Source organism: Sciurus vulgaris (genome assembly GCF_902686455.1).
Source record: "Sciurus vulgaris genome assembly, chromosome: X".
Lineage (NCBI taxonomy): Eukaryota > Metazoa > Chordata > Mammalia > Rodentia > Sciuridae > Sciurus > Sciurus vulgaris.
In genome coordinates this window covers 101,734,881-101,756,935 of record NC_136471.1, presented here as the reverse complement: position 1 = coordinate 101,756,935, position 22,055 = coordinate 101,734,881, and the positions used below count along the sequence as shown (strand labels likewise).

The window sequence follows — 22,055 nt, the reverse complement described above, 5'->3', positions numbered from 1 at the left end:
AAGATGAGCCCTCAAATATAAGTGTGTACGAGCATGTGAGAGCAAGAGAAAGAAAATCAGAGGGAAAACAAGCAAGTGAAGAGTGAGAAGATAGCATGACAAGGTAGTGACAAGGGAGAGAGGGAGCAAACCTCTACAGAAAACAACCATGATGACTGCTCTCACTAAGAACTTTCAGCTGGTTCAAGGAGATTGATAACAATGTAATAAATAAGGTCAAGAGTCTTAGTATGATTCTAGTGTGGGGCACAGCAAATGGGCAAGCCTAGGAAAGGGTGGGCATAGTGTAGGAGAAGAAAATACAACCTAGACCCAAGCAGAGTCTCCTGGCCATGCCTGTGGGAGCGTTTTTATCACCTTGTTAGGAAGGAGAAGTAGACACTTAAATTGGAAGCCTGTGGTATATACTCTTCATAGTCTGTTGAGTATGCTAAAGTTAATGTTATACTTCAGTCTATGTAATTCTCATCCTCATAAGGATTTGGTCACTCTTTATAAATCCTGAAGTGAGATGAGACATGAAGTTTGAGCTTAAGATAGAAAGTAAAGAAACACATAGATAAAAATTAATAGAATGTAGCTGGGCACGGTGGCACACCCCTGTAATTCCAGTGGCTCAGGAGGCTGAGGCAGGAGGATCTCAAATTCAAAGCCAGCCTTAGCAATTTAGCGAGGCCCTAAGTAACTCAGGCACATCCTATCTCTAAATAAAAAAAAAAAAAAAGGGCTGGGGATGTGGCTCAGTGTTTAAGTACCACTGGGTTCATTCCTCAGTACCAAAAAATATTAATAGAGTGTAAAGTCAGGTAGCATTAAGTGTTATAAGGTACAATTAAACTGGTGAGGAATTAAATGTTACAGGTTTAGAGATTAGGGGGCTTCCATTTTACTTTTTTGGAGGAGGGTATCAGAGAAGGCCTCTTTAAAGGGGTAATATCTGAACAGAGACTAGAATTAAGTGAAAGAGCAAGCCATGTAGAAGGAAGCTCCAGGTGCAGAAGACAGTCAATACAAAGGTCCAGGGGGATGGGGAGGGTTGCTATGTTTAGAGAATAGGAAGGAAGGAAGTGTGTGTGAAGAAGAAAGAGGCAGGAAATGTGGTCTGAGAGATGATCAAAGGCTCCATCATCTAGGATCTTGAAGCTATAATCAAAATTCTGGATTTTATGCTGATCGAGATGGGAAACCACTGGAGAGATTTGAGCAGGGGTTTGTAAAGGATCATTCTGGCTGCCCTGTGGATGAGCGGCTGTAGGAGCACAAAAGTAGAAGAAAGGAGGCCAGTTAGGAGGCCACTGCAGTTGACCAGGCAGGAGAAGATGGTGACGTGGACTAGACTAGAGTGACAGAAGTAGAGATGATAAGTGGTCACATTCAGTTTATGTTTAGAAGGTAAAGCTGACAGCAATTGCTGCTGGATATGGGTGTGCGAGAAAGAGACAAGTCAAGTGTGATAGGCGGGTTTTTGTCCTAGGCAACTAAGTGAAAATGAAGATACCACTTGCTGAAATGGGCAATACTAAGGAAAGAGCTTGTAAGGGGAATTAAGAATTCGGTTCCATACATATTGAGCATGAGATCTTATGAGATGGGGTAGAGGGGAGGCTGGGATTAGCAATGAAAATTTGAGAATCACCAGCATGTTAATGGTATTTATAGCCAAGATAATGATAATAAATTAAGTCTAAGGGAATGACAACTGATAGAGAAGAGGTTGGAGAATTGAGCCCTGTGTGTACCTGTATTTGAGGGCAGGAAAATGAGAATAATCTAGAAAGGAAAAAGAAAAAACAGAGACTGAAGCAGGAGGAAAATCGGAATTTGGTGTCCTGAAGCCAAATGAAGAAGCTTTTTTTGAGAAGGAATGATTACTAGTGGTCAATGTTACGAAGGTCATTTCAATTGAGAACTGAGAACAGATGATTAGATTTGGCAACTTGGAAGTCATGGTGACCTTGATTGAGTGGCATTGGTGGCATGATGGAGACAAATATCCCCACTGAACCAGTTTCAGGAGAGAATGGGAAGAGCTGATGTGGAGAGAGTAAGTATGGATACTTTTCAAAGTTTTGCTCTATCAGGAATGGAGAAATGGGATGTAGCTAGAAGAGAATGTGAAGTTGAGGAAGTTTCTTTCTTTTTTTTTTTAAGAACTTTTTAACATTTAGAAGTGGAGAAAATAGATTAATAAAACTCCATGTGCCTAGCACCTAGCTTTGACAATTATTGCCATTCTGCCATTCTTGCATGGCCTATCCCCCAACCATTTACTTATTTTTGTGCAAGTAGTTTAAAAACAAATCCTATCATTTCATCTTCTTATAATTCAGTATTTCTAACAGAGGACTTAAAAAATCACCATAATATCATTGCATCCAATAAAACAAGCAGTATTTAAAAAATATCATCTAATACACCACATTCCATTTCTCTTAACTATCTCAAAAATGTCTTCTTATTGTAAGTTGGTTCAAAATGGGATCCAAGGTCCATACACGACTGTATTAGAGATCCTCCTCTTTGTGTCTACTTTTTCAGTGTTCGTGTCATTGATTTAAGATACTAGGTAATTTCCCCCATGGAATCCCCCACAGTCTGGATTTGGTTAATTATACCCACATGGTGTCATTTAATATATTCTTTGCCCTCCTGCATTTCCTGTAAATTGGTAGCTAGATCAAGAATCTTCATTATATTCAGATTCAATTTTGGTTTTATGCACTGATACTTCATCTGTGGGGTAACTATTGTATTGCCTCAGGAAGAATATAAAGTCTGATACCCTCCTTTTAGTGACAGAATTCAGTGGTAGGATCAGGCATTTTCTGCCTGACCCATCGTAGTAAGATTCTCCATCAACTTTTCACTCAATAATGTTGGGAGCCATTGATGCCTAGGTCTGTAATCTGGGGTTCCAAAATGGAGATTTGACTCACCATTTTGTTGTAAGAACTATTAAAGATAGAAAAAATTAAAAGAATGTTATAGTAAATAGCCACTTATTCACCACCTAGATTCTACAATTAACATTTTTCTACATTTGTTTTTATCAACTATTTATCCTTCCATAAATCCACCTTACTGCTGGGCATGGTGGCACACACCTGTAATCTCAGCAGCCTGGGAGGCTGAGGCAGGAGGGTCTCAAGTTTAAAGTCAGCCTTAGGAATTTAGTGAGGCCCTCAGCAATTCAGTGAGACCCTGTTTCTAAATAAAATACAAAATAGGGCCAGAGATATGGCTCAGTGGTTGAGTGACCCTGGGTTTAATCCCCAGTACAAAAAAAAAAATCCATCTTACTTTTTATTACACCTCAGCAATACATGTTATTAGAATGTAATATGTGTTAAAACTGCTTAAGGTAGAATTTACATACCATGAAATGCACAAACCTTAGTAGTTAGTTTTGAAGAATTGCATGCATCTGTGTAATCCAAATGCCTATCAAAATATCATCATTATCCCAGAAATCTTCCTCATCTCCTTCTTATTAGATTTCTGCTGCCACCCCCCACACGGTGCAAACCACTATTCGATATTTTTCACCATATATTTGTTCTGCCTATTTTAGAACTTCATATACATGAAATCATGATATGCACTCCTTTATGTAAGACTTTATTTCAATCAGTATATTTCTGAGATTCATCCATTCCACTGTGATTAGTAATTCCTTTTTTTAATGCTAAGTATTCTCCTATATGAAAATACCAGTTTGTCCATTCTACTGTGGATGGACATTTCAGCTGTTTCTTATGTTGTTTGGTTTTTGATATTACAAACAAAGGTGCTATGAACTATTTCCAGAAGAGCAAGTTGGTTTCTAGGCAACCTTCGAAGTTGACCAGTGAAGGTGTTTTGTATTGTTATGAACTTAAAGAGGTTTCTATATTGATATATTTTAAGCAATTGCTGCCCTTTTTACATTTTGATGTTTAAATTGTCCTGTGTTTGGGCAGTGGGAACCCCTTTAAGTCAGTCGGCTCCTATTTCCTTTCTTAAGATTCTAGGAGTTTGTTAACTTTGTTGCTTTCAGGACAAAAATGATGTCCCAGGCATCATCCCATTCACTTCTTGTCCCAGAATCAGCCATTTCTCCAAGGAGTTCCACTTCTTTTTAGTGGGAAAAGATTTTTAAAGCCATAACATGGGTGCTAGACATATTATTACTACTGAGTTATGATGCTTTGAGTTTTCAGTGGACAGAGCTAAAAATAATGTATTTTTATTTGTTCTAAGGATAGTAAAAATGTATTTTTTAAGAAGGAGAAAAATAAATTACAAATTTACACTGATATTTCTTCCCACTCAATTACAGGGTTTTTACTTCTTTGACTTGGCAAATCATCTTGGTTCCTAATAATATTAATATAATTACTCATTTGCTTTGTCCTTCAGCATGTATAGTTTTAAAATAACAATGTCTATCCACCAACAACAAAACCACTGTATGCTGTTTATGATTTCTTTGTGGTTCCTTTGGTCTTTAAGATATACTGTGAAATAAGCCCAGTCAAGGCTGTAGCTCAGTGGCAGCGTGCTTGCCTAGCACTGGGTTTGATCCTTAGTACCACATATAAATAAACAAATACGATAAAGGCATGCTGCCGAGCTACAACTACCAAAAACATTTTTAAAAAATAATGTCTTATTCCTGAGTAAAGAAAGAATCCATGAGTCTATGCTGACATAAATACATATGGAAACAAATGTATGGGGGAGAAGGAAAAGCTTTTCTTTCTTTAAGTAGGAAACCAATTAAATGCAGAAGAAATGCTGGAGTTGAAAATCATTATTTGGCAGTTTTCATCATTCTAACTGATTTCAGGCAAGAATCGTAAAGAATGTCTAGAGGGTGAAAGCGATAGGATATTTTATATCTCAAAGAATATGCCATGGGATACTTTTTTTTTTTGCGGTCATGGGGATTGAACCCAGGGCCTCGTGCTTGCAAGGCAAGCACTCTACCAACTGAGCTATCTCCCCAGCCCCCCCATGGGATACTTAATTACAGAGGAGAAAATAGTAATTTTACAGGGAATAAATCTGGCAGAAACTAGCAAATTTAATCCTGCTAGTAATGGGATCAAGTGGATAGCAAAAACTTCCTGATAGGTTTTGCTGAAAAGAGCTGAGTGACACCGCTGTAATGTTCCTGTCAAAGCATGCAACCAGATCTTGTCATTAGGAAACTGCACATACCCAAAATGTGAGGCATTCTAGAAAGTAACCGGCTTATATGCTTCAAATACAGTCCTGGATTAAAGACATTAAGTGACCAGGCATCACCAGTAATCCCAGCAGCTCAGGAAGCTGAAGCGAGGAGCATTGCAAATTTGAGGCAGCCTCAGCAACTTAGTGAGACCCTGTCTCAAAATAAAAAATAAAAAGGGTTGGGGATGTAATCAGTGGTAAAGCACCCCTGGGCTCACTCCCCAGTATGGGGTGTGGCGGAGGAAGGCATTAAATGAAAGGAAGAAATAAAATAGCTAAATGCAAGTGTGATCTTGTTTTTACTTTGCTACAAAGGATATTATCAGGATAATGGATGAAACTGGAACAAGGTCTGTAGATTATGTAACAGTATTCTTCCAATGTAAATTCCTTGATTTTGATTATTATGCTTTAGCTATATAAAAGAATTTCTTGTTTCCAGGAAATATAGATAGATAAATAAAGAATGAGAGATCAAGAAAGATAAACCAAATACAGAAAAATGTTAACAAGGGATTAACATCTTAGTGAAAGATATCCAGAATTCTTTGTACTGTTCTTGTAACTTTTTCATAGATCTAAATTTATGTATGAAAAACCCCATCCTATTTTAAAGCCACTTAAAAGAATTCTCCTTGTGGTTATGCCTTTGCTTTGTAATATAGTGAGTTTCATTTGTTTTAATTAGATTTGGGCTTAGTTTGGTGTTTTAATTATATAAAATATGTCTGTGGTTCCTTTAACTTTTGGCTTATCCTTCAATGGTAGGATGTACAAATAAGGACTATTTTAAAATAAGAAAATACATATAAAATTTAAATAATTTCACGAATATATCCTGGGAAGTTCTTGTCTGAATGCTTCTATTTTCTGAGTGAAATAAAAAGCAGTTTGGTGGGTGTAGGGAAGGAGAGGGGGTTGCCTGCAGTCAGAAAAGAGTGAAAGTGTAAAAAAAGATTTTTGAAGAATAAGAGAATGAATCGACTTAGGTAGTGGCTCTGAAACTTTAGCATCCAAATCACAGCTTGCTGGGCCCCATTCCCAGAATTCCTGGCTCCATGGGTCTGGGATGAGGTCAAGAGTACTCATTCCCAACAAGTTCTTTTTTTCTCTTTTTAAAATTTATCATTTTTAGATATACATGACAGTAGAGTGCATTTTGACATATCATACATACATGGAGTATAACTTCCCATTCTTGTGCTTGTACATGACATGGAGTTACACTGGTCGTGTATTCATATATGAACATAGGAATGATATATCCAACTCATTCTACTGTCTTTCCTGTTCCCATCCCCTTCCCTTCCCCTCATTCCCCTATGTCTAATCCAATGAATTTCTATTCTTCCCTCCCCATGTTATTGTGAATTAGCATCTGCATATCAGAGAGAGCATTGAGCCTTTGGTTTTGGGAGATTGGTTTATTTCACTTAGCATGATATTCTCCAGCTCCATCCATTTACTGACAAATGCCACAATTTTATTCTTCTTTATGACTGAGTAATATTCCACTGTGTATATATACTCCGTTTTCTTTCTTTTTTTTTTTTTTTATACATTCATCTATTGAAGGGCACCTAGGCCCAACAAGCTCTTGATGCTTCATCAACATCATTCATGCTACTGGCCTGGGAGCCATACTTTTAGAACCATTGGACCAAGAAAATACACCAGGATTGCTGACAGCACAGGAGCCCACTTGAAGTTTGTGGTCATGAATTTGAAGTGAGACCAACCAGCATGATTGTGTGTTTGTACCCAGCAGTCCTCATTTTAGTTGGTAAGTTTCAGGCCTGGAGGAGAAGGAGAGCTGAATTTCACCAGGGTTGGGATTTAGATAAGAGAGAAGGGGGACATTAGTAACTGAAGTCACCAAATAAGCATATACACTTATTTCTCCTTTTCTATCCTCATACAAGTAAAAAGCTTACAATACCAATAGAAGAGAGCCAGGAAGGGTGGGGAAGAGGATTTACAGGAATAAGCTAATAACACAAAAGTACAAAGTTCAGAACGACAGAAAGGTCATTCAAGGAACTGGAAAAAGATTTGTACTCAAATGGGTGTAAGCTTTGCTGATTGACATTGAAGAGAAAATGTGGTCACAATATGAGAAAACTAAAGATTTAAAAAACAATTAGTGCCAGGTACAGTGGAGCACACCTGTAATCCCAGTGGCTTGGGAGGCTGAGGCAGGAAGATCACAAGTTCAAACCCAGCCCTAGCAACTTAGCAAGGTGCTAAGCAACTCAGTGAGACCCTGTCTCTAAATGATATATAAAAAGGGCTGGGAGTGTGGCTCAGTGGTCGAGTGCCCCTGAATTCAATCCCTTGTACCAAAACAAAACAAAACAAAACAAAACAAAAAAACCCAAAACCAAAAAAACCCCAAAAACAATTAGTATTTTGAAAAGAGATGGCTTAGGTATGAGAAAAATAGAACAATACAGAAAAAATATTTATGCTAGATTTTATGAGATAGAATGCTAATAAATAAACACCTATTTTGTCATTAAAAAATCCAGCTAGGATATTGAAGAGATATTTGCACACCTATGTTCATTGCTATATTTTTCACAATTTCCAAGAGATGGAAGCAATCACATGTCCACAGACAGATGAATGAATATGGGAAATGAGATATATGCATACAATGGAATATTATACAGCCTAATTAAAGAAATTCTGTCCAATGGTAGGTACAACCTGGATAAACCTTCAGAATGCTATACTAAGTGAAATAAACTTGTCACAAAAGGTCAAATATCGTATGATTCCACTCCTGTAAAGTATCTGGAACAGTCAAAATCATAGAAATATAAAGTAAAATCATGGCTACTACAAGGGTGGGGGAGGGAAAAATCAGTGTTTACTGGGTATAGAGTTTCAGGTTTGCAAGATGAACAATTTGTTTCCACAACAATGTGGATATATTTAACATTCCTGAACTAGATACTTAAAAATGGTTAAGATGGTAAATCTGATGTTATATGTACTTTACCACCATAAGAAAAAAATATTGTGAGTCCGATACAGTAACCATCTTCCTACTCAGTGGTTCTAAGGGGAAGTAAGAGTCACAAAATATTTTTATTCTAGCAATTTAAAAACATTGTCCCATGTATTATATTTATAACAAACTAAAAGCTCTGGAGAATATGATGTTCAGAAGCGCATGCCCAGAAATAATTACAATGTTAGATGAAGCTCAATGAGTTAAATATGATTTAGTTAAACAAAGCTGCAGGATAACAATTATGAGGATAAAAGTCAACTCTTCATTCCAAATGACAACAAAAAAAGGGAAATGACACTAAACTGCTGGGCCAGCAGTTACACAGATGAACAGATAGTGGTTAAATACTGGACTAGGACCAAAAGAAAAGCTGCAGAATCCCATCATTATTTCTTCAAAATATAAGAAATTGTTTTAATTTACTTGGGTGAGTTTATACTTCTGAAAGAATACCATTCCAAATCTCATTTAGTCCTTAGAAAATAAATCTAAGGTCTTAAAGGAATACATGAAAATATACCAAAATAATATTCAGATAAAAGAAAAATTAAAGAGTAAAAAAATGTAGTACTAACATTAGTATAATTCAGTCTGTGAATACTGATTTGTCAAATGAATCTAGAAAGAAACAGAAATTCAATGCTGGTGCTTTAAAAGTCCATGATGATAGTATCTTATGTATCATTTCTTGGGAAGTTCAGAAAATGCTTAGTTCTTCTTAAACTTTATAGAATTTTTTTTTTTTTTGCAGTGCTGGGGACTGAACCCAGGGCCTTGTACATGCAAGGCAAGCACCCTACCGACTGAGCTATCTCCCCAGCCCACCACTTCACAGAACTTTCATTTTATTTCAGGAGGTGAGGGAAACTTTCTCCAATTTTCAAGTTGGAAGGTATTCATGAAGAAGATATTTCCTAGAGTTCAATGTTGATTGAACTTGAAGTTGTTTCAGGATGATGGGGCCTTTCAGTATCTTCAAAAGGAGTCCCAGGTTGTCACATTGAAAAAAGAAAGAAAAGGGGAAAAAGAAACCCTTACCACCACATGTGAATATAAAAAAGAAGAGAACCCCAACCAATTGCACCAGCACCGGATGGAGGAACCAGCTGACACAACCCAGCTAGGGAAGCTTGGGGTTTATCTCTTTTGACTTCAGGAAAGCATGAACTGTGAGTATTCATTGATTTTTTTTAACTACATAAATGAGCTTTTATTTTACTTAAAATTCGATTATCTGAGCATTCAAAGTGAAACCTGATTCATAGTGAGAATGCTACTTTGGTACCAGCAGTTCTGTTGCTTTTAGAGGTACCTCTGCCTTGATTCTAAATGAGATTCTGTTACTCCTTCTTTAGAACACTTACTATTAAGATAATTGCATTGTTTAGTCGCCTTTGTAGTGTCCACAAAGAGCTGCAGATCTACTTGAATCAAGTTAGTTTTAGATGCTATACATTTTAATTCTAACATAGTATACATTATCTATAACTTGACTTTATTAATTTATGGTGCCTTCTTGCTTTAAATTACAGTATGTTCTTTATTATATTATTACTACTTTATGGTAATTACCAGGCCAATTAAATTTTAAGTTTGGTGTTTTAGAAGTAAATAAGGTGAATATTACAGGAAAGAGAAAGAAAAATACACTTATTTAATTCAAATAACTAAAATTAAAAAATTCTTTTGACAGTTACAACTTAGTATACTCCTAATAGTTTTACTTCCAAAGTAATGTGCTCTTGATTTTTCCTTCTGTATACAGCAGTTAGTGCAGTTTTTGAAGCATGGCCTGAATAGATTCAAGTCATTATCGACACAGTGCTATCACAATCAAACAGGTATGTATTTCAGCATAGCAATGTGATGTTTATATAAGCATGCCTAAAATGCATTTAAAAAGTTTCTGCTTATCTGGTGTCACAATGGAATCTGTTGGGTTCTGCCTTTTGAGACAGCAACTCCTACTGCCAGAGGTAGAAGTAGGTCGGTGGCAGTGGGAAGGTACAAGCACTAACACAGGGTCGCAACCTTAGGAATGGGATTTACCAACTAATGAACACTCTCAAGTACTAGAAAAGTACTGTGATAAGGTGCACTCCTGTAATCCCAGCTACTTGGGGAAGCTCAGGTAGGAGGATTGCAAGCTGGAGGTCAACCTGGGCAACTTATTGAGATTCTATCTCAAAATTTTTTTAAAAAAGGGCTGGGGGTGTGGCTCAGCACTTCCCCAGCATGTGTGAAGCCCTGGGTTCCCTCCCCAGTACTGCCAAAAAGAAAAAAGAAAGAGAGAGAAAGAAAGAAAGGAAAAAAGAAAACTATTGCGTCCTCTTCAATATGTTCAATATGGTACAAGGGTTACAAGTAAGGCCCACTGGGAAATTAGTCCATTCTGTGAACAAAGTGGTTTGTTTTTTGTCTTCGCTGGCAATTCTTAACACATTAAACAAGTAGTTTTAAAAATATCAATAAATCACCTTAAGAATAGTAAGTGATTGACATTATAAAGTGCCAACAGACTTTAAAGGAGGTAAAAATCAGTCACTAAGTTTAAAACAGAATTTAATATGTTAATTTGTTAATAATTGGCTGCTAGCCATCTGATACATAGCAATACATGGTGGCTACTATTACTATTTAAATAAATGTACTGCTTTTCCTTTGGTCTCTTTAAGCTTGAGACTAAGCAAAACCAGAAAAGTTTACCAGTGGCCTTGTCCAACTTATTTATTTATTTTCCTTGCAGAGTAGAGCTGAGGCAAATGGTTTCAGAGTACGTGCTTTGTGCTAACAGCTTTCTAGAAACATTCTGATTATGACTATTGGGTCTAGAAGTACTTTTGAGTAGATATGCTCTGGAGGATGGTCTGGAATGAATGCTTTGTGATTCAGTAAACTCTACATTTGTTTACTTATTATAATGAACATAGCAACTAAAAAGATCAATAACTTTTCAAAGAAGCAAAGCTAGCTGGCATAATTTCTTCTTAAAACTGCTCTGGGGAGATAATGTAAAAGGATTCACATCAAAATACTGCTAATAGAACTCATCATTAGTAAGGAAATGGTGATCAGATGTGATAAGGAGTGAGATTTTGTGAAAAGGATCATGGGTTCTCAAAAGTCAGATCTGAGTCCCAACTTGGGCATGGCCATTTAAGAGCTGTGTGGTCATGGGTCAAGTTCCTAACCTGTTGATCTTTCAGAACCTCTTTTGTAAATCCTACCTCATACAGTTGTTGTAAAGAATATGTAAATTAAATAAATGTGGTTTCGTACACAGCCAATGCTAAATAAATATTAATGTTTTGGCCATCCAGCCTGGGGGTTCAGTTTTGACTGCACATTAGACTACCCCCACAGCAGCTTTCTTTTGTACCAGAGATTGAACCCAGGGGTAATTAACCACTGAGCCACATCCTAAGCCCGTTTTATTTTTATTTTTTATTTTGAGACAGGGTCTCACTAAGTTGCTGAGGCTGGCTTTGAACTCATGATCCTCCTGCCTCACCCTCCCAAGCTGCTGGGATTACAGGAGTGTGCCACCATGCCTGGGCTTACCGTAGCTTTTAAAGGAAACCAGTTCCTGAAGCCCTTTCTGGTCCAATTACATCAGAATATCTGGGGAAGGAGCCAGGCATTGGTATCGAAAGGCTTCAAGTGGGGCTGGGGTTGTGGCTCAGGGGTACAGTGCTTGCCTAGCACAGGTGAGGCATTAGGTTTGATCCTTGGCACCACATCAAAATAAATAAAATAAAGTTAAAAAGACATCCTCAAGGGAATTCTAACATGCATCCAGGATTGAGTACCACTGAGAATTTCTTCTAAAAAAGTGCCCAATGGGTGGCAGTAAGATCTTTCTTGCCTCCCAAGATAGACCATTTCATTCTAAAAAAGCATTTCCTTACAAGGAGGTGACATCTTTTTCTATCACAGATCCTTGCTCTGCTTTCAGGTAATAAGATGAAAGTCTGTTCTCCATGACCTTGTGAAATGCTCCCATCTGCAAGGCAAGGTTCCTACTTCCTTCAACTTGCTTCTATGACATGATTTGAATTCTTCTTATCCCCATTTGATTAGTGGCTTTTCCTAAGTGTGCTGCTGAGGATGCTCAAACACTGCATTCCAGGGAAGACCCTATCAGCCTGGGACAGAACCAGAGCAGTAGTGATAATCTTCATTGAAGACAGTTCATATCTACAAATTCAACCAAAGATGGAGTTAGTTTTGCTGCGGCAGCATTGCCTGCTGATTCAGCAAATGAACTTGTGTTTCTGTTAGTGCAGCGAATGGTCCTTGCAGTACTTGTGCTTTTGATTTTAATATCCACATGCAGAACTTTACATATATTCCTAATAAATTCCATCTTTGATTCAACAATACTTACTGTGCTAAGCACTTAGTACACAAGAGGCAAACAAAACAGACTTGGTTCTTAATCCTAATGGTGTTTAAAATCTAGCATGGAAGAAAACAGAAACTACTTAAAAATGAGGTTTTTGAGTCATTTCAGCTACCTGAGCTCTCAAAAGTTCATCACTTCCTGCGTGTCATCATCCTTTCACCAGGAGATAACATGTTTCTATCTGAACTTCTTGAGAGGAGCTCCCTGTGAGACCACACAACCCAGTTCTGTCCACACACACCCTTTTCCGCTTATTGGTAATGCACATTACACGATCAGTTTCATTTTGCACAGCCTGCCACTCTTCTTAGATTATCCTTTCCTTTTAGGCTGTCAGATCCTAGGAAACATGCCTGTAAATTTCTACAAACTTTGTGAAATCTGACTTCCTGCAGTTGAGACACAGGACAGACGACTCAAATCTTCCTTGCTTCCTTCCTTTCTCCCTTCCTTCCTGCCCCTCTCCCCTTCTGTCCTAAGCTTGGGAGACAAGCTCCCACAAGGGCTCATAGGAACTTCCTCTTCACCAGCCAGTTCCTCTTCCTTAGAGTCAACTCCCTCACTGCTTTATAAAATTTTAAACATGAATGTTAACCCTCTACCAAAATGGTTTATTTTTGATCAAATGATAGGTATAGTTTTAAGAAAGACAACAATCTTCGAACTATTTTTCTCTGTGCATAATGTCAAATCAAGAAATTATGATTGTGATTAAAATCCACTTTATATTACGGCATTCAGGGTTTGAATGCACACTCCTACCAAAAGGTTGACTGAGGGTAGGGACCTGGTCTTCATTTTCCAAGCAGTACTTGGCTAAGTGTGAAATAGTTATTAAAATGAGATTAATCAGTAGATGCTTTTAAAAATTTTTAAATTTGTTCTAATTTGTTATACATGGCAGTAGAATGCATTTTGACACACTGTACACAAATGGAGCATAACTTCTCATTCCTCTGGCTGTACGTGGTGCTGAGTCACACCAGTAGTGTAATCATACATGTAAAGGGTGTTTTTTAAAGCTAACTGTGTGTGTGTGTGTGTGTGTGTGTGTGTGTGAGCGCGCGCGCGCGCGTGTGTGTGTGTGTGTGTGTGTGTGCGCGTGTGTGCATGATTCTGGGGATGAAACTCAGGATCTCCCACATGCTAGTCAAGCACTGTACCACTGAGGTATATCCCCAGCCTCAAAGCTTACTTTAATTGAACACTTGTTATGTGCTAGGATGAACTTCATCATATTTATTTTTCATTTTCACAAATGCAAGAACTGAGGCTTAGAAAAGATTATTTACTCTTGATCACAGAGTGAGTTAGGTCTCAGTTTGAAAACCCTGTTCTGAATGTCTTTATGTTACCCCTGCTAATGGGCTGCTGTAGAGAAACAGGGAAGTCACCCTAAGAAAGGAATGGGACAAGACTTTCTGGAATCCACTCCTTACATCTTCTAGATCTTTATAACAGGGTCTCAGACTGTGCTCTTCATAGCAGTCAAATGCCAGGAAATATCCAGTAACAAGTAGCAATGGGAACATTCTCTACTGCCACAAACAGGTGAAATTCACATACTACCTATTTTATTCTTTTTTTAAAAAATATTTTTCTGTGGTACTAGGAATTGAATGCAGGGCTTCATGAAAGTTAGGCAAGTGCTTGGCCACTGAGCTACATCCCAACCCTTTTTAAATTTTATTTTGAGACAAGGTCTCCCTCAGTTTCTCAGGCTGGTCTCAAACTTGCCATCCTTCTGCCTGCATGGGCCACCACATAATATCTGTCATAAGGTTCTAGCAACAGTCTCAAATTATGTAACCCAAGGCACATTTAAACTTCAGTCAGTTACTTTCAAAATCTTGGGTTGCATATCCTGTTTCCCATCTACATTATTACCTTCCAGGTCAGAATGGCTAATGATTGCTTCCACCTGACTTGGTTTTGTTTGGCTACTTCATTCTTTGATCAGTATTAGGTGAGTTTATATAAGGAGACAGGTGCTGGCTTTTTTGGTCTATAATGTAAACTATATGTTCCTTTAGGCTAATGATGTTAATATTCCTACCTTGGTCTTAGGTTGAGAAGGAAGAAATTTAGGACCCCCTATTCCTACCATGGCATGAGAGATTATCACAGTTTATCTGTCATGTGGTGATACGTGTCAAAAACAATGAATGCCACATCTGAGGGGAAGGGCCAAGGCAGGAAGCAGTTTTGAAGCTGGGCAGGGCCAGCAGTGGACCCAGCTTTCTCATGGCTTTAATCATGTTTAGGGAAATTGATGCTCATCTTTCAAAAATATGAGCTGTCATATCCCTTTACCTCCACCTCTATTCCCGTGATGGTCTCCCTAAGAAAGGATGACCTTATTTTCCAGTTATTCATTTTAATATAAGAAATGAAACAAACTCTGAGTGAACGTCAAAGCTGTAGGGAAGTTTCGAGTAGGACACTCCCTGAGATCCTACTTCTTGTTGACTGTTTTGTGATACAATGCTATATGGTGTAGATATCTAAATGGTTCAAAGGTAGGACAACAGTAAAATTTCTCACAGTATCTGAAAAAAAACCATTTATTATTTATGCTTTGTGTTAAAGTTACTGTTATTAAAATAGTAAGTGAACCAGAGAATGGGATGTTTACATACTTCATGTATGTAAAATGTCAAAATACTCTATGGTCATGTATAACTGAAAAGAACAAATAAAAAAAATGTTCAGACTTAAAAAAAATAGCAAATGACTCAATGTTTGGTACTCTGTTGTAGGAAGAATCTGAAGACATAAGAACTACATGCAAGGAACACGTCATTTAGCATCCCTTTTTGATCCGCACGGGAGACACGGAGAAGTCACATCATAGCGATGACGACTACTTCAGTCGGCAGCTGGCCTTGCTCCTCCCATGGAACAAGCTTTATAACTAATCACAGTGACCAAGTGCCACAAAATGTCTCAGGAGCACCAAACGTTACTAGCTGTTCCATGGATGAAAAATTACTATCCACTGTGTTAACAACATTCTACTCTGTTATCTTCATTGTGGGATTGGTTGGAAACATAATCGCCCTCTATGTGTTTCTGGGCATCCACCGCAAAAGAAATTCCATTCAAATTTACCTACTTAATGTCGCCATTGCAGACCTTCTGCTCATCTTCTGCCTCCCCTTCCGAATAATGTATCACATTAACCAAAACAAATGGACGCTAGGTGTGATTCTTTGCAAGGTTGTGGGAACACTATTTTATATGAATATGTATATTAGTATTATTTTGCTTGGATTTATCAGTTTGGATCGCTATATAAAAATTAATCGGTCCATACAACAACGCAGGGCAATAACAACCAGACAAAGTATTTATGTTTGCTGTATAGTGTGGACAGTTGCTCTTGCTGGATTTTTAACTATGATTGTTCTAACACTTAGGAAAGGAGGACACAATTCCACAATGTGTTTCCATTATAGAGATAGGCATAATGCTAAAGGAGAAGCCATTTTTAACTTTGTTCTTGTGATAATGTTCTGGTTCATTTTCCTACTAATAATCCTTTCGTATATTAAGATTGGCAAGAATCTACTGAGGATTTCAAAAAGGAGGTCCAAATTTCCTAATTCTGGTAAATATGCCACTACAGCCCGGAATTCCTTCATCGTACTGATCATTTTTACTCTCTGTTTTGTTCCCTATCATGCCTTTCGATTCATCTACATTTCTTCACAGCTCAATGTATCATCTTGCTACTGGAAGGAGATCGTTCACAAAACCAACGAGATCATGCTGGTTCTCTCATCTTTCAATAGCTGCTTGGATCCAGTCATGTATTTCCTGATGTCCAGTAATATTCGCAAAATAATGTGTCACCTTCTCTTTAGACGATTTCAAGGTGAAGCAAGCAGAAGTGAAAGTACTTCGGAATTTAAACCAGGATACTCCCTGCATGAGACGTCTGTGGCAGCTAAGATACAGTACAGCTCTAAAAGTACTTGAGGCAACATACTGGAAAGATTGATACAATCCAGCCTCTTAGTTCCTCAAAGATCTAAAAAACTTTGAAACAAAGCCCTTGCATTTACAAAACTCAGGCCTTCTCAAAGCTCTGTACACATTTGTGATATTTCATTTGCTTACTTGTAAAATGTCTCAAGGCAAAGGAAAGCTTATAAACTGTATGTAAAATTCTCTCAAAATACAGTGTTAAGCTAACACTCTTAACATGGATTATAAAGTTATATGAGATTCATGGCTTTAACAACAGAATAACTAAAGGAAATATCACAGTTTCTCAAGTCAGTAAAGTAGTTACTAAAAGCAAGCACTTGATACTAAATTAAATTTTGTTTTCCAAGTAAGTTAAGTGATTTTAGGATTGACTTAAAATGTCAGAAAATATATGCTCATTTATCATTTTAAAAGCTTGTGTAATTTGCTTCTGTGTTCATGTATGCCTAAATTTCTATTAACAGATGTAATGATAATGAAATTCTAATAAAAATGAGATCACCCACTATCTATCACTACTTAGATCAAAATGGAAAGAACTTAGATACCAGACAGTAAAAATTAAACATCTAGATAAGTGACAAATTTAATAGCCTAGCAAAAGGATTTAAAACTGCACCTTGGACTGTGGTTGTGGCTCAGTGGTAGAGCACTTGCCTGGCACATATGAAGTATTGGGTTCGATCCTCAGCACCACATAAAAATAGATAAATAAAATAAAGGTATTGTGTCCATCTACAGCTAAAAATACTTTTTTTAAAAACTGCACCTTACTTAAAACAGATTTATAAATGATTTAGTCATCTCAGCCACACTTTGGTCGGGTCAAATCAAAGATGTGCGTACATCCAGCAAGTTCACCACAAGAATCACTCAAATACGTACACAAGGACACATATATAGTGATGCTCAGTGAACTACTTTTTACAATATTAAACAACTGGAAACAGTATGTATCAGTAAAAAGTATGGAGAAGCAAACTGCGGTTCATTACCAACACTTTGAGGTGCTACATTGCCATATAGCACCTCAATGCCATGAACTATAACAACATGCATGAAAATGGGGAATCTCAAAAATAATGTTGAGTGATAAAGAAAACCACAGAAAATTGCAAAAGGGTATGTACCACATGATTATTCATGTAAGGTATAAAAACACATAAACAGTATCATATTCTTTATGGATCCACATATCTAAATAAAATATAAAGCACAAAATATAAAATATAACATATAAAGCACAAAATATAAAACATGCATGGAAATGTACATAACATATGTACCAACGTAAGGTTAATGGTCACATTTGGAGAGATTTGATGCAAACATGGCAAAATGTTAATGTCTATTGAATCTGGGGGGTAGGTAGATGGGTCTTTGTTATATTATTTTTGGTAAACTGTTTTTGAGGTGTTTGAAAGATTTCAAAATAATAAAAGAAAACCAGAGATTTGCATTGAAAGAAGCAAGCCATATGTGGCAGTGCATGTCTGTAATCCCAGCTACAGGTAGGCTGAGGCAGAAAGATCTCAAGTTCGAGGTTAGCCTCAGCAACTTAAGGAGACCCTGTCTCAAAAAAAAAAAAAAAAAGGTGGGGGGCTTGAGATCTTGAGATATAACTGAGTTGCATAATACCCCTGGGCTCAATCCTCAGCAACCCCTCAAAAAAAGAATAAAGAATTTAAAGGAGCAAAATGAAATATTCGTGGATGTTAAAAAAATTAGTATTCTCTAAGAGAAAGGGATCTTGTTCATCACCATCTTCCCAGAGCTTAGTATATTGCTTGACACATAGGAAATCAATATATGTTTGTTGAATAATTGAATGAATGAAAGGATGAAAGGCTGGGTAGATGAATGAAGAAGGCATGGAGAAAGGAAGGAAGAGGTGCTTAAAAGAAAAAAAAAATAACACAAGCTGGGTATTACTTAGCTTTTTTCCTAGTCAATCTACATGGTTATAGCTACATATAATATACAATTTCAATCTAGGGAGGTGTCATAAGGCAAACCTCCTTGAAAGTTTGTCCAGCATTTGTCAAATTATTTGGCTATCCACAAAGCTAAAATGTCATAGAATCAATATGTAAAAGCCTGTTAATGACAAACTCTAAGGGTCCATTTGCAAGTTTCTGTCATAGAATATGAAAAATTTTTAAATCAGATAACTTCTTAAAACTCAAGTTAGGCCGCTGGCTGGGAAATCAGTGTTCAAGAGCATGGAGACCTGTTGCAGAGCTGAATTTATTTGAATGAGATTTGGCTTTTGTTCGGTGAATGTCCAGTTAACCATATTTCAGTAAGTGCACACAACTGGTTGAATAGAGAATAGGCCACAGCAAAAATATACTTAAAAACAAATTACATTTGTAGATACAAATTAAAATCTGCAGAATGAGGCTCAGAAAAAAGTAATAAAATTATTTTAATTGCTTTGCCTTTACAATGTTATAAATACCATCTAAATGAAATTCAGTATTTCTGTTTCCACGATTTTGGAAACTTAGATCCTTCCTCATGTCCTTGAAATTAAAATTTTGTTTTACATTACTGGTAAACGTTTTGTATCCTTAACATGTCTCTATTCAAATCATACAGTTTGAATGGTTAAGTTATTGTTATCAATTCTAAGGAACATTAAAATATAAATACACTCAGAGTTATAGAAGCTATCTCATTATTAAATGAGATGATTAGTATAAAGCCCTACACAGTAGCATTCTTAAAAACTTTTAAATAAAGTTCACTGAGTTAATTCTTGCTCTACCATTATTTGCAATAAAATAAATTTTGACGAAAGACCATCTGTAATCTCATAATGGATGGTTTACTGATAGAACTGAATCTTGAGAATATTTCTAACTTTTTATAATATGCTACTGACTCACCAAATATAGGGCTATTTATTACATAAAATCTTTCATTTCTTACTGAGCATTGGTGTATGTAAGTAGGAAACTCTGTTCTTACACCCCCCCAACCCAAGGTTCAGTGCTGGAAGAATACTGAAAAGGGAAATTCAGAAGTATATACATATCTTCACCTTGCAAAAGACCTTCAAAACAAGTTTCTAAATAACATCTCACAAATGCAAAACCAAACAAAGACAAGATGCACTGCCTGGCTACTGAAGTGAGACCTCAATGCTGAGTACTGCTGTTAGTTTTGAGATGTCTTTTGTGCAGAGCCAGGTTTGATGGTGGTTGACTTTCTACCATTCTATTGTTAGAAAAAGACAATTCTTTTCCAGTACAGATTTTATTTTCTTTCCTTCTTTCTTTCTTTTCTTTTTTTCTTTTAGTACCAAGCATTGAACCCAGGGGTGCTTAATCTCTGAGCCACATTCCCAGCTCTTTTTATTTCGAGACGGGTCCTGCTGAGTTGCTTAGGGCTTCACTAAATTACTGAGGCTGGCTTTGAACTCACCATCCTTCTGCCTCAGCCTCCCAAGCCACTGGTGTTGGGACTAAAGATACGTTAACTAACTCAGGCTGACTCCTTACTCCCTGGCGAGTGAGCAAGATCAAGGCTCAAAGGCGGTTTCAAAGGTTCATGACGATAAATCGGACCACCGCCAGGGATTGGTTAACAACACTTCCGAGAACGTGATCAGCTCGTGCTTGCCATATAGTCCTATGGGACTCTCGCCTGCGTGAACCCCCCATGACTTGCTGACCTTTAAGCTGATTGGTTCCCACCTAGCCTTCACCCTACATAAAAGCTGTGTGGCTTCCTCAATAAACGAGTTCCTGCTGTGACTGGTCTCCCTGACGCGTCTGATTGTCCTCCACCCAGAGGGCTGGGTGCGCCATGCTGGGTGCGGTTGGTCAGTCGGCCCTACCTATCCCGATCTGGCCTTGCTGGGGTGTGCTTCCTTCCCTTGTCGCTGGTGGAGAAGGGCAAGGGGGCTTAAGACCCCGACAACTGGGATTACAGGTGTAAGCCACCACACTTGACTCAAGTTTTTATTTTCAATTTTTAAAAATGGATTAGTCCTGCTGATATAAAAATAGAACTGATATAATTGCAACCATTTGATTTCTGGCATTATTGAAAGTTATTCACAAGAGAAAAATCAACACGAAATAGAGTTCTCTGGATAAGCAACCTGGATGCTGCAGAAATATGTTAATGAGCCAATTAACTTTTACGTATTTGAAGTACTTGTTGAGTATCCCTGATCTGAAAAGCTGAAATCCCAAATGTTCCAAAATCTGAAACCTTTTTTTTGGTCAATGCTGGGGATCTGGCACATGCTAGGCAAGTACTCTACCACTGAGTTACATACCAGCCCTGAAATCCTGAAACATTTTTAAGTTTCAGATTTTGGCAGGTTAGGGATGTTCAAATGGTAAAGTATCTACAGATATTCCCAAATCAGAAAAACTAGATCTAAAACACTTCTTGTCCAAACATCTCAAATAAGGAATATTTAACCTGTGTAATGGAAGCTTCCTTTACCAGATATTAAAATATATTCCTACCCTTCAGTAAGAAAAACATTGAAGAGCAGATGCAAAGATAAACTTATTAGTGGAACAGGGTACACATCTCTTTGTAGACCCTAGATGACCTGAGAAGAGTATATGACACAGTAACTGCTCTCAAAAGAATCTGAGCAGGATTAAACTATACCACAGAGCAATAGTAACAAAAACAGCATGGTATTGGCACCAAAATAGACAGGCAGACCAATGGTACAGAAGACACAGAGACAAAAACCACATAAATACAGTCACCTCATACTAGACGAAGGAGCCAAAAAACATACAATGGAGAAAAGATAGCCTGTTCAACAAGTGGTGCTGGCAAATGACTGCATTTATGCAGTAAAATGAAATTAAACCTCTGTTTTTCACCCTGCACAAAACTCAACTTGAAATGGATCAAGGACATAGGAATTAGACCAGAGACCCTGCACCAAATAGAAGACAAAGTAGGTATGAATCTTCATCATGTTGGCTTAGGATCAGACTTCCTTAACAAGACTCCCAAAGCACAAGAAATCAAAGCAAGAATCAATAAATGGGATGGACTCAAATTAAAAAACTTTTTCTCAGCAAAGGATACAATCAAAAATGTGAAGAGAGAGCCTACAGTGTGTGAGAAAATCTTTTCTACACACACTTCAGATAGAGCACTTATCTCCAAAATTTATAAAGAACTTATGAAATTTTACACCAAAAATACAAATACTCCAATCAATAAATGGGCCAAGGAACTAGACAGACACTTTACAGAAGAAGACATACAGGTGATTAATAAATATATGAAAAAGTGTTCAACATCTCTAGTAATTAGAGAAATGCAAATTAAAACTACTCTAAGATTTCATCTTACTCTAATTAGAATGGCTATTATCAAGAACACCAACAATAATAGATGTTAGCATGGATGTGGGGGAAAAGGCACACTTTTACA

At 37.3% G+C, this 22,055-nt stretch overlaps 2 protein-coding genes across 12 annotated transcripts in view; one reads left to right on the top strand and one right to left on the bottom strand.

The window, feature by feature from the left end:
• Nucleotides 1-22,055, bottom strand: part of CASK (calcium/calmodulin dependent serine protein kinase) — a 358,268-nt gene that overhangs the window by 131,354 nt on the left and 204,859 nt on the right. The window lies entirely within an intron of this gene.
• Nucleotides 7,751-17,141, top strand: GPR34 (G protein-coupled receptor 34). 4 transcript variants are annotated; one of them, XM_079122938.1, is made up of 4 exons: nt 7,751-9,090; nt 9,177-9,402; nt 9,999-10,074; nt 15,398-17,141. In XM_079122938.1, the coding sequence occupies exon 4, from the start codon at nt 15,495-15,497 to the stop codon at nt 16,617-16,619; it is 1,125 nt and encodes a 374-aa protein (XP_078979064.1). In that variant the 5' UTR covers nt 7,751-9,090; nt 9,177-9,402; nt 9,999-10,074; nt 15,398-15,494; the 3' UTR covers nt 16,620-17,141. The 4 variants fall into 4 exon arrangements, with proteins under 4 accessions (XP_078979064.1, XP_078979065.1, XP_078979063.1 ...); XM_079122939.1 differs by having other exon boundaries at nt 7,751-9,402; nt 10,002-10,074; XM_079122937.1 differs by having other exon boundaries at nt 7,751-9,402.

Bases quoted from the DNA above. Each gene is read 5' to 3' on its own strand.
- GPR34 (XM_079122938.1), top strand. From the start codon at position 15,495: ATGACGACTACTTCAGTCGGCAGCTGGCCTTGCTCCTCCCATGGAACA.